Consider the following 12182-nt stretch of genomic DNA (forward strand, 5'->3'; position numbering starts at 1 on the left):
TGAGTGCAAGCAATCGTATTTCTCAATCTTTGACTGTTCATGTGCTACATTTTCAGCATGTATTAGCTCTCCTCACCCCGCGGTGATCTTGTCCACACACAGTAGTGACCCAGACAAAAGGTCACACCCGCTGCTAATTAGATTAAGGCTGTTCTTCATGGAGCCTGCGATAAACTGTGTCGTGATGTATTCAACCACTTCCACTGGATGTGTCACATATTCGTCCGCGTGTGTTGCAGCTTGTTGCATTTAGTATGTTTTCTGAAGAAATGCTCCCTTAGTTATCTTTGACAGAGAGTGGGATTTCAGAAGGAAAGCTGCTTTCCCTTCCCCTCATCTCAGGGTGTGGTCCGGAATACTATGGGAAATGGTCATCGCCCAGATACATGTTGGCTTCATTTCTTGTTCGACATCCAGTTCCCAGGCGCAATCATTTATGACAGAGTGGTCTTCTGTGTGTGTGCGAGGGGTCTTTTAAGGCTGAGCTGGGAGTGTAGGTGGTATGAGTCATGAAGAATGTCTTCAGAGACATTTGCTTTCGAACCACAGAGCACACATTATGTCCATGTATGACTAAGTGGTGCTGAGTTCAATGACCGCTGGGCATGGAGAGATTGTGTCAAGTGTCACACAGCCAGGGAAGATTCCCAGATGGTGACTATTTGGTGGCATTTTTTGGGGCATAGAGAATAATCTGCGAGGTGGGGGCCTGAGCTCCTCTCTGTCAGGAATACTGTGGACAGCTCTGTTGCTGGACAGACATGCATGTGTCATTGAAAATAAAGCACGATAAAAAAAAGACTGAAATGCCAGATGTCTGTGAAATTGCTTGATATTTCAGCTCCTTCCCAGTTCCCATGTACTCTGACCTTTTGGTGTGATTGGAAAACACTCTGAGTCACTCGTCCTTTGAGATTCTACGATGCTATTTCAAACACGTGGAGCCGTATCTCTAAGTGGCGGGCATACCGTGTCGCACGGGGGGTCAGAATAACCATCAAAGATGCAGGTTCTGTCAGTGGTCATACCAAACTGTTGATTTCATTTACGCTCATCCTCTCATTTCTTGAGAAGTATAACATCATTTGACAGGTGAGGTCCTGTAAGGACTTGATCGGCTCAAAACCTGCTCAGTGCTACAGGATATGTAAAGCTGCTCTACTGCTCTATCCAAAACAAGGAATAGATAGATTTATTTTATTGATTGCTTCATGGATCTAGACTTTATATGGCCGCCTGCCACAAGCCTAGGGGTTTCCTCTTGACTCCAGAATCCCCGGTGGTGGTATAGATATGGTGACATACAGGATACTCCACAGGAAGTTGTTGGTATTCTATGTGGGTCATGCATGTATTCAACAGGCTTATGATGTTGTTGCTTGAAGCTGATGTTGTTGTTGGCATCCTCTGAAGTCCAGCACAGATTTATCCCGCGTTATTTGAATCAGCTATCTAAACTTTCTTTACAACAGTTTATTTTGCACACTTGGACGTGGGATGCCTGTTATTCGCTGCACGTTTGACAGACAGATCGTTATAAATGCAGTTTCTTTTTTGGAGGAAGTTGTGCTGCTTGTCTCCGATTTCTCCCTTTGGCATTGTTGCACATCTTGACTGTTTTCTGGTGTCTTCAGATGTCAGAGGTCAACAGTCTCCCGACAATTCATAGTTGGGCAATGGTTATTTTAAAATTCATAGCAGTTGAGGAAGACATTTTGAACTTCATATGGTTCATTCAGGGGTTGCACTCCCATCTCATCTTTGGATTACTTGAAGTGAATCAATTCTGGTGAAAAGTTATTTGTGTTATTTTTGTTTTTAGACCATTCTGTCAGATGCTGCTCCGGATGGGCCGACAGAAACCCAAAATCCTGTATAATTAGACCCATGCTGCTTCAATTTAGAACTATTCAGCCTGTTCCAAACACCACTGGCTTATGACCTCTCTCCCTATGCATGAGTATGTAAGATAGAGAAAGAACAAGATAGATATTTACTGTAGCTAGAGAGAGACTTTTTGTTTTACTGGATTCTAACTTTTGACTAAAACACCAACTTTAAACTTTGCTATCCCAAAAGAAATTGATTTGGAGTCAAGGCCTCAACAGAGCTACACAGACCCAATTTGGAATTAAATTCTAATATTAAAGATTAGGACCCAGACATGATGTACAAATGATAATTAAACTGCTGTGAATAACAGTGTGTTGACAGAAAGGCAGACATGTATTTAAAGGTGCTTTATATGAGATTTATACTGCCTCTCAGCACCTATCAAAATAGTTGGCAAGATCTTTACATCGTAAATAGTTGTTTGCTGTTGTTTTAATGCTCTATAAATCAAATTAAGCATATTTCACCTTTTAGCTGAAAGAATAAAATAATTGTTGAAAGAAATTGTCAATTTATTTTATTTCATCAGGCCAAAAGACCAAAAGCCTTGATGTGAATGTGAGATTGTGAAATCAGAAACAGTGTGGAAATTCAAGTGTGGGCGACTTGTCTGTGACCTTTTAAAGTCAATCCCTTATTCCTTGACATTTAGGTCTTTGTTCACTGTCACAATGGCGAGAGCAGAATTTTAAATGATCCCAAAAGTCTGTGTGTGGCTGGATTAGTGGTGCCACTTGCACATATGACTGCCTGAGGCATCTGTAGTTAGAAGCCAGCAACTTCTGAAATTATTTAATTTACACTGGTCTAGAACAATTTAAAAAATCCAACCCCCTAGGTCTTAAATACCTTTAGATCTGGACCTAATGTTTTCCCTTGTTGGAGCCTGGCTGTAATTCCCATCGTAACCAATTTACCACCCTGTTGCCAATGCTAGTGGACCACGAGGGCGACCTCTCAAAACTACTTGGAATAAACGGCCTCTGCTATGCAAAGAAATAATGCCATCAAATGTAACACAGTGTTTTTCTGCGAGCAATGTCTGATCATTGGTATACTTTCTCCACATGTTGAATTAACAAGGAGAATAAAAGGCCACCTCTGTATAAGCGGCAAGAGCTACAGGAGGCACTTTGGGTTTAGGATCCTCATTTCAGATGCCTGGAATGCCAAGTACTCAGTTGCCCTGAAACGGCTCTCACTAGCAGCTGGTAGGAGTCTGGCAGTGCACACAACTCTGATCCTGGCTAATGCTCACTTTATCAAGAGCACATCTGATAGCGTGACCAGTAGACTGTAAATAAAGCTCAGGCTCATTGTAACGAGAGAGCCAACACTGGGAGAAACCTCATATCTACGGAGGCATTTATTGATCAAATGAATCCCCATCTTAACACTTCATTAGAGACGTTCTCCTGTTTGTCATTCAAGCCAACTTGTTTCATGAGAATACTACCTCCTGATAGTAATGCGCCAATTGGCCTTATCCTGTCTTGTTTCCAGATATTTACTAAACGCCTGACACAAAGGGAATTGCATGGAGAAGAAGTAAAATAATATGATCAGACTTTGTACTTCTTTCTCTTCTTTTGTTGAGGAAAAGGAGCTTTAAGGGATTACTACAGAACTAAAGCTGACTTGTTTGAACAGATGTTTTAGCAGAGAGAATATATGAATCACTGATGTGCTTATTTGTGCCAGTGAAGTGTTCAAATTGTAATGAATGCGATGCGGACATATTGTTGCTCGCTGCGGTGCAGGTGTCAGCTGTCAGGTGTCCTGCAGTAGGATTATGGGTTAGACTGTGTACCACCCCTATCCTCTAATAACACCCACAGAAGCCTGGCCACCTGCCGCCACATCTCAGAGGAGTCCGTCTCTTCCGACTCCGAGGAAGCAGGAAGCCTCCAGCCACACTAAACCCTGCTCTTCAGCTCGGTAACAACCAGTACTTAACTGAGCCAGACAACAAAGTGCTGTCACACGGGCACAGTTTAAGTGTTACACTGACATAACAAAAAAAGTTTCACCCTATCATCAGTCGTTTTTATCGTTTTTTATACAATGCTAGAAACTGAAATAAAAAGAAAGCAGGGCTTCTGCTTAAAAAAAAGAAAAAAGGATCAATTCCTTATTTAAAGCCATGTAATTGGCTGCAGTCTGTGAGCATGACATTAAACGCACCGCCATGTTTCTTCTATTTGCTTTATAACAATGTGCAAATTCTTTCTTTCTCCATTTCTAGCTGATGCAATTGATGTTCTGCAAGTGCTAGAGCTGTCAGAGAACATGGAGGGGGTGTCCTTGGAGGCCGGTCTCTGCACCGGCAGGACGGGCTTGGAGGAGCCGGACCTGGCCTACAAGATAGACAAAAGGATTCAGCTCAGTGCTCCAACCCGACAGCTTTTCCCTGGTAGTGGACTTATTTTTTTCCAATGAGTATTTTTAATAATAGCAAAAAGCCCTAAAATGTGACACTTTTGACAGGAATCCTTCCCTTGGTAAAATATTTGTAGATTTCACTTTGAATTCCCTTTACTCCTCCTACTCACTGTTTTCATGGGGAATCTTTTTCATCATTATTATCTTTGCTAAGGTCTCACTGTCAGCGGGTGGTGCCTGCATGTTATATAATATTAGCTCCCTGCTGTTCTCTCTCTTGTAACAGCTCCTCTCCTCTCCTCTCCTTCCAGATTCAACCACATTTCCTGAGAATTTCTCCGTGATGGCGACAGTGCGAGCTAAAAAGGGCTCCAAGTTCTTCCTCCTCTCAGTGTATGATGACAAGGGGGTGCAGCAGCTGGGCCTCGAAGTGGGCCGTTCACCCGTCTTCCTGTATGAGGACCAACATGGACAGCCCACACCAGAAATGTATCCCATCTTCAAAAAAATCAACCTGGCTGATGGAAAGTGGGTAGTTTGAGGGGCCTATCCCGTCTCCATTAGAGCAGATATTAATGACATCTCTATATTTCTGTTGATTTGATGGCACATTGTGTCTGTGGTGTGTGTTCAATAGATCGGGTTTACCAGCACTGTGTTATTGATATTAACTGTTCATGTATAACTCTCCCAAGTGGGCTGATTGATAAAGCTCGCTTCATGTGCTTGACCTTGAGTGACCTTAAGAAAATGAGATGCTTGATTTGATTTGATTATAGGAGTGAAGGAAATCAATCCTTCACACTCTCAGGCTCAAAGGCACTTCTGATTTGCTTGACTTGAAACCGCTCTCTGCATTGCTGATTCTGCAGGGCAACAGACCGACTCTGTGTGTTGTTTCAGTTGGCACAGGATAGCCTACAGTGTGCAGGACAAGTCTGTGACCCTCTACCTGGACTGTCAGTGGAAACAGACCCTGGATCTGCGGCGAGGGGACAACGCTGTGGTCAGCACACAGGGTGTCACGATGTTTGGGACACGGCTGCTGGACGAAGATGTATTTGAGGTAGGACATTATTTAAGTATGGGAGCCTCTGAAGGCAAGTGATTTACTTTGGTGTCCTACTTTTAAATGTCCCTTCTTTGTGCTTAGTTACTAAGAGGCTCAATACATTTGAACACATCATGTACTGAAGAATGCAGTTGCCAGCAAGTGCGTTTTTTCAGTACATTTTTGCATTGAGGTCAACAAAAAGGGAAAATATGAGGGTCAGTATAATGGGTAATTTGTATAAGGTAAACAGGTTTAATCACAGAAGACTGTTTCACTGATATGTAATGCATATTAAGTGAATGTTCTGACAAGGCCCTTCCTGATGACCTTGTTTTCATTTGTATGACTTGTATTCTTTCTCAGTCTTACATTATCACATTCTACCAATTCAATGCATTTATCACCTTTTAAAAAAGAGATAATTTATTGAACTGATTAGATAACCCCTTCATGTAGCATACATTGTTGCTCATATCTATTACATTATATTTTTGCTGACGCTTTTATCCAAAGCGACTTATACTTATAGACCGTAGAGACAGCTACAGGGAGCAATTCAGGGTTAAGTGTCTTGCTCAAGGACACATCGACTAGGGCGGGGATTGACCTGCTAACCACTGACCCACAGTTGCACATCTATCTTGTCAATATCTGAAAAATACCAGAAATGTGTCCCCCAAGATTTCTGAAAAATTTGCAGAAAAAAACAACCAAGTGGTACTTTTGAGGTGCCTTTGTTTCGTGTTAGTCTAAGCCAAACCATGATGTAGTTTTGTAGCATTTTTTGTTTTATCTTGTTTCAATTTATGTTACATTAAATACATGTTTGCACAGGCTGTTAAGACATACCTCATCGTTTCCATTGCAAAGCCGAGAAACAACAATTTGTCTTTGCTTTTTGACTTTTTATATTTCTGTTGGCCAGCTGTGCATTTGTACATTAGAAACATGCTTTACTCTGAGTGTGTTGGCTAGTAATATCTTTTGATGATCTTCCTCTTGCAAAAAGAAATACCTGCTTCTTGTTCATGTGCACGTTTTTAATTTAAAATGTAGCTCACAAATGCAGGAGAAGTGTATCACAGATTAATGTACTCCCTAATTCTAAATTGCGTCGACCAGAAACCTTTAATAATGTGATCCTTTATGACATCGACGTACACATCTTCAGTTGACAGCATTAGAACATGTTTCCTGATGTGTATCAGTATGCTGGCGAAGCGTGGAGGAGCGAGACACTTCAAACTAAACTCAACCCGTTTTCTCAGCAGTGACCTTTACCGTCATAAGTCGTTTTCTTTGCTTCTCATGGCAATATGCAAACCCTGCTCCATTGTCATTCCCGATGAGGCTCCACTCTAAATCTCTCGCCCACAGCATGAAATAGAGATCAGCTCAAGCCCCTTCCCCTGCTATGCCCCGAGGGTCTGTCTGCTCAGCAAAAGGAAGATAGACAAGGGGGATAAGGTTCAGTCAAGCTTCTCTGTCCCTTCAGTGTCCGGGGAGCACACCACCGTTTGCAGAAGAGAGGGGAGGGTTGTGATCACTCCCTATTGGCCTAATAGACAGAAACCACATCCTTCCTCACTTTCACCAGGAGAAAATCAGAGTCCTTGGTCCTGACAAGTAAACACCTCCTGCTTTTAGGTGTTGCGTGTGTAGTCAAAACTACTTTCCAATGACCCTACTGAACCTCAGCTGTCCCTCCCACGCTATAATTTACTCTCAACTCCATTCCCACCCTTCCCACTTCAGTTAAAAAATGTGTCTTCTCGTGGCCTCTATACATTTCCCTTTCCAGAAGCAATAGAGCTTGTTTAATGTTCGGCCTCGCTCCAAAAACACTCCCATGTCCTTATTCATCATCCAATGGGTAGAGATATGATGATGATACATTGATTCTGGTGATGAGTTAAAAAGCCCCATGATCCATCTTTTAGTCCAATTCTTGATTTTGTTTCCATGTGTATCGAAGTTTGCACTTAATATAATCTAAAATGTGAATCTTAATAGCTTACTTTCTGTGGAGAAATGAGCCATCTGTTTGAGATTTTAAAATGATAAATGTGAGATTAAATATGAGTTTTAGTGTGTGCAGTTAGAGCGATGTTTGTCTGGCTGTGCATATCCCAGCATCCTTGTAGATCTCGGGTGAGGCTGGTACCAGGGGAGGAGAGAATAATCGGGCTGACCTCTGGGCCTCTGTTCCCAGGCCCCGGTTCCGGGGGCGGAGGCTGGTGTTCCGGCCCAGTTCTCTCAGCATGGGGAGCTCAGCATGGGAGCATGGGGACCTTGTAATGTCTCTATTGCTTCCAGATTGCACTACAAATAACTACACAAGTGTGGAGTTTAAACCCAACACTCTGCTTGCATTTGCAAACCTCAAGCTGTCCACAAGCCATGGTTGTGCTCCAAGGCAGCGGTGGGCCCTTTGTACTGCAGCGCCTCCACCACGCCGACTGCTTAGATAAGATCCAGCCCGGCGTTTATTTGTTGGGAAATTCCGACCCTTTCCATCTTGAATAGGCTGGAAATAAGAGGTTTTTGTCTCGGTGTTACACGCATTGCGAAGTCAAGACCTGTCACCCATTTCATTAAAGCCCAGCCGTATATAAAGATTTAACAATCCCATTGTTTTTGCACACAAATCAGACAAGCTCTTAAAAGCGGTCCGTTCAAGTCGTCATATTTTATAATTACTCATGTCTGATTGGGGTCAGATGTTATGTTAGTCATGATCGTCTGTCCATCCTGAATGTAGAACGGCAGAGCATCCACGATGTTGAGCAGCACCTAACTCGCCGTGTGTTTCTCGAGGAGAGAGACCCTTCTAGGCAAGAAAAACAGGAAAACGTCTCTGTGAAAGTGTTGCCTTTGATCTCGAATTGAGATTGGATTAGATTGGATTAACTCCCCATTGTCTTTCTCTCTCACTGCTTCTATCTGTATCTCACTTCGGAGTGCAATCATTTCCGTTGCTTGACACTCGCTTTTGGCTAAAACAGGAAACAGAAACGATAAGTGGATAACGGCTCCTTTCATGTTTGATGTCATAAATCAAAGCATAATATCCTCGGTCCACATTCCCAGGTTTACAGTTTTCTATATCGTGGACTTCTATTGCTTATAATAAGGCATGAGCTGTAATAGAAGATATATGAGCTACTGGTGGGTAACGGAGAAACGATATGTTTTGATTCATTTCACCTCTGGCCACTAAAGCCTTATTAAAGAGATTACAATGAGACTATAATTACCACAACATCAAGCAGTTAATCTGATTTGATTTATTGCAAATGGCTGCCCAGCTGTCCCCAGATAACATTTCACCAGGCAATATGTTTTCAATGGCCCATGTCAGTTACATAGATCATTATCATTAATTTAATCTTAACGTTGTCAAACCGTGCCATGGGGCCGCCTGCATTTTGTTTTTATTGAATTACTTTCTGACTTGCGTCTCAGAGAATAAGCTCTGCAGCTGCAGGAACTTTCATGACCAATTGATCATTTGAATATTTATTATTTAACTCCACATATTGAAAATAACCATTGAAATGTATTTGAGCCAAACATGTATTTTTTTAATACTTGATATTATATTTAGGTATTTTTACAGAAATGTAACCTTCAAAAGTAAGAATGCATAATAATAATAAAACCTAAAAATAAATACAAATAAAGTAAAAATTAACCATGCATCTGGCCAAGAAGGACCATCAGGAAACACAAAAATAAAGATGTTAAAGCAGGATAATAATTATAAATAAGGAAGCAAAAAAAACAACAACAACCATGCAACACTTCACCAACTTAAACTTTTATATATGGGTTGCATCTTGGTGAAACATAGTGCTTCTCTTTTTAAGATAGAGCCAAACATGTTTTATGAATAGTGCTGTCTTAATAATATTTTTGTCATGTAATGTAATTTAGAAAATCATTCATAAAACCTTGTCTTTGGTACTTTACTTGACAACTTTGTGTTTTAATACATCAATTGATAATCACAATTGCACTACAAAGCATGATGTAATAATGTAATGCGATGCTGAGAGGAGTGTGAGGCCATTCACGATAACATGGGCTCTGGGCTCCGAGCTGCACGGCCCTGCAGTGCTGTCTCTGTGCACATTATTGTATGTACACTGGCTCCGCCTCCGGGGGCCGGATGGGAAGTGAACGTTCCTGCCTGGGGGGTGAGAGAGAGCTATTTGACTGTTTTGTGTACACAATCAATCCCCTCCTGGAGTTATTGAAACAGACAAAAAAAGCCATGGACAGTAGCGATTGTACCAGCAGTGACGGTGTGATGATGCCACTGCGTTATATTTAGCTTTACATCGAGGAATGCCAACAGTTTTGTTGTTCCCCTTGTGTCTTTAGTGTCACACGTTCAGTCCTCTGGTCCTTGAAATACCTCTTCACTGTGCTGTACTCGCTTGTCTGCCGTTATGTGCTACACTTGCCTATCATTTCTGCTTTCTGGTTTCATTTCAGGGAGATATTCAGCAACTGCTGATTCTGGAGGACCCGCAGGCTGCTGCTGACTACTGTGTCAACTACATCCCAGACTGCGACTCAGCTTTGCCCTACAACAGCAAATCCCCGGTCCTGCAGGAGGTCAGTACTGCAACACCACGCAAACCTTCAAACAGTTCTCCACACAGCTGAGAGAATGAAGTCGAGCTTTAGGTCAGCTTAGTAGTTGCAGGCTCAAAGGTCCAGATCTCTCAATTAATTTTTATTTGAGAGGCCCTGCGTCTGAAGAAATATGATGAGCTAAAGTGAACTTGCTTCACAGCCAACTAGTAAAAGGAGCTCAAGCATGTGCATCAGTAGAGCTATGTGTCTCCAAGACTCATATGATTTGCAAGCGGCCAACAGCTCCAGCCAAGAAGAGGTCTGCGTACAGTGCAGATCACTGAGTGTTTGCAAAAAGAGACTTGAGAGATGAAGATGGAGTAAGGCCATCTGTCGAAGAATAAGGGTCTTCTTTTCAAATGCAGACATCAGTCCAGCATTCTTAAGATCAGGTGTGCTATCTCTCTTACTTAAACACACACACACACACACACACACATACACACACAGAGACAGGTGGCTATAACTCAAACATGATATAATAGCTCTTCCCCTCCTCATGGCGTGCATAAAAAAACCAAATCAATCATGGATATAAATGACTGAGTATTTCTTTGGTGGTGTGTGTGAGAGAGGGAGATAAGGAGGACGCAGGCAGCCAGAGGAAGACAGGCAATGAGATGTAATTGTGTGTGTGGCTGGGCGTCAAGGAACACACGGTTTTAGCCACGTGCATGATGCACTCATATGCGTGTAAGCTCGTGTGACTGCATGAGTGTCTGCACGCACATGTGTGCGACTGGTTATTGATTATGCTCAAGAGATGGCTCTTTAATGGAAGAGTGAGGAGATGTCAATAGTCATCCAGTTGGCTTTTAAGAACGACAGCTGAGCAATGAGCTCTGAGTCCGGAACATGTCAACATGTGTCACCCCACTGACCTACTTCCCATCATTCTCCGTTACACACTGACCTTGTGGGTGGATCTAAATCACGCCACTGATGGCTTTTTCAGACCACGCTTTTGGCAAAAAATTTAGGCCGTATAGTATATCACTGACATGCAATGGACATTGCCCTGGAGGATGACACAACCATGTTTGCTCACTTGCTTGAGCAAACGAAGAATTATCACCTCTTTAGGATCGTAGGAAGGTTGACCCCTGACCACTAAAGCAAATATGTGTTCTGCATGGCATTCAGAGGAAGCACCTCTACATCTGTTTGTCCCTTCCGATTTCATGTTTGCTTTAGGTTTTTTGCCAGACAAATGGGAATCACAGTAGGTGTTTGACCCTCTAAGGTTGTCACTCTATTGTCCTTTACTGTTTCCCTCATTGTATGTTCAATCACAACAGTGCTTTTTTTTCTTCTTCTTCTCCATCCGTCACCTGATCCCTCTACTTGCATTCCCTTTTTCATAAAAGAACTCCCAACTCAGGTCTGATGTCCTGAACCAAGGTGACCAACCTGAAGAACCAAAGGAGCACTCTAAGAAGGACGGTAAAGGCAAAAAGAAGAGGGACAAGGGCTCTAAAGGCAAAGGAAAACGCAAAGGCAAGGGCAAAGGCAAGGGCAAGGGCAAGGGCAAAGGCAAGGGCAGGAAGGGATCCAGAAAGAAAAAACATCAAGAAGAAGGTCTCGAGGATGGCTTCCTCCGGGTGTCCACAACGGTGCCTGAGTATCTATCCCACGAACCTTTTCAGCCCACAGATTTGCCAGAAATTAAGAGCACCTCAGAAACGCTCATCCCCACTAGAGTGCTCGACAAGACCCTCATGGAGATGGCCACACATGAACCTGACTCAGCTGAGGCCCTCACTGTGGTGCCCAGCGCTTTGCCTGCATCAAAGGTTACTGAGGAGGTAGATCTGTTTACTTGCACCCCCCCCCCCCTCCTGCTATTTGCACTTCTAACCGATCACATCCTTAATACCTCCTAACCATAGAGAAGCACCTCTTCCCTCTCCAGTAACTTACCTCCACCACTAACCAGCACCGTCCTAATCATCACCTCTAAATAGTACATCCCTTTTTAGAAAACATGGAGAACGCATTCCAAATGAGACATTTTAGATGAGCCCACTGTATGCTTTTTGAAGAACATGCTGTCGTACATGCAATCTGTACCAGAGACCCCAAAGGTGGTGCATACAGTTGTCTATGTATCTTCCTGTATGCAAATATACAGAATGAGTATTGGGATGACAATTTATTCAATGTGGATAAAACTCAGAGACCGCCTATATTATGAAAATGCTCCAACTGC

General features: G+C 42.6%; 1 protein-coding gene across 4 annotated transcripts in view; it reads left to right on the top strand.

The window, feature by feature from the left end:
• Nucleotides 1–12182, top strand: part of col5a3a (collagen, type V, alpha 3a) — a 55677-nt gene that overhangs the window by 4174 nt on the left and 39321 nt on the right. For 2 of the 4 annotated variants that reach the window (XM_056406435.1, XM_056406437.1), the window contains exons 2-6: nt 4139–4306; nt 4587–4803; nt 5179–5341; nt 9830–9952; nt 11341–11778. In XM_056406435.1, the coding sequence (XP_056262410.1) occupies nt 4139–4306; nt 4587–4803; nt 5179–5341; nt 9830–9952; nt 11341–11778 (1109 nt within the window). The remainder of the gene's footprint in view (nt 1–4138; nt 4307–4586; nt 4804–5178; nt 5342–9829; nt 9953–11340; nt 11779–12182) is intronic. The other 2 variants (XM_056406436.1, XM_056406438.1) reach the window with 2 other exon arrangements.

This window comes from Pseudoliparis swirei, chromosome 23, assembly GCF_029220125.1.
Source record: "Pseudoliparis swirei isolate HS2019 ecotype Mariana Trench chromosome 23, NWPU_hadal_v1, whole genome shotgun sequence".
Lineage (NCBI taxonomy): Eukaryota > Metazoa > Chordata > Actinopteri > Perciformes > Liparidae > Pseudoliparis > Pseudoliparis swirei.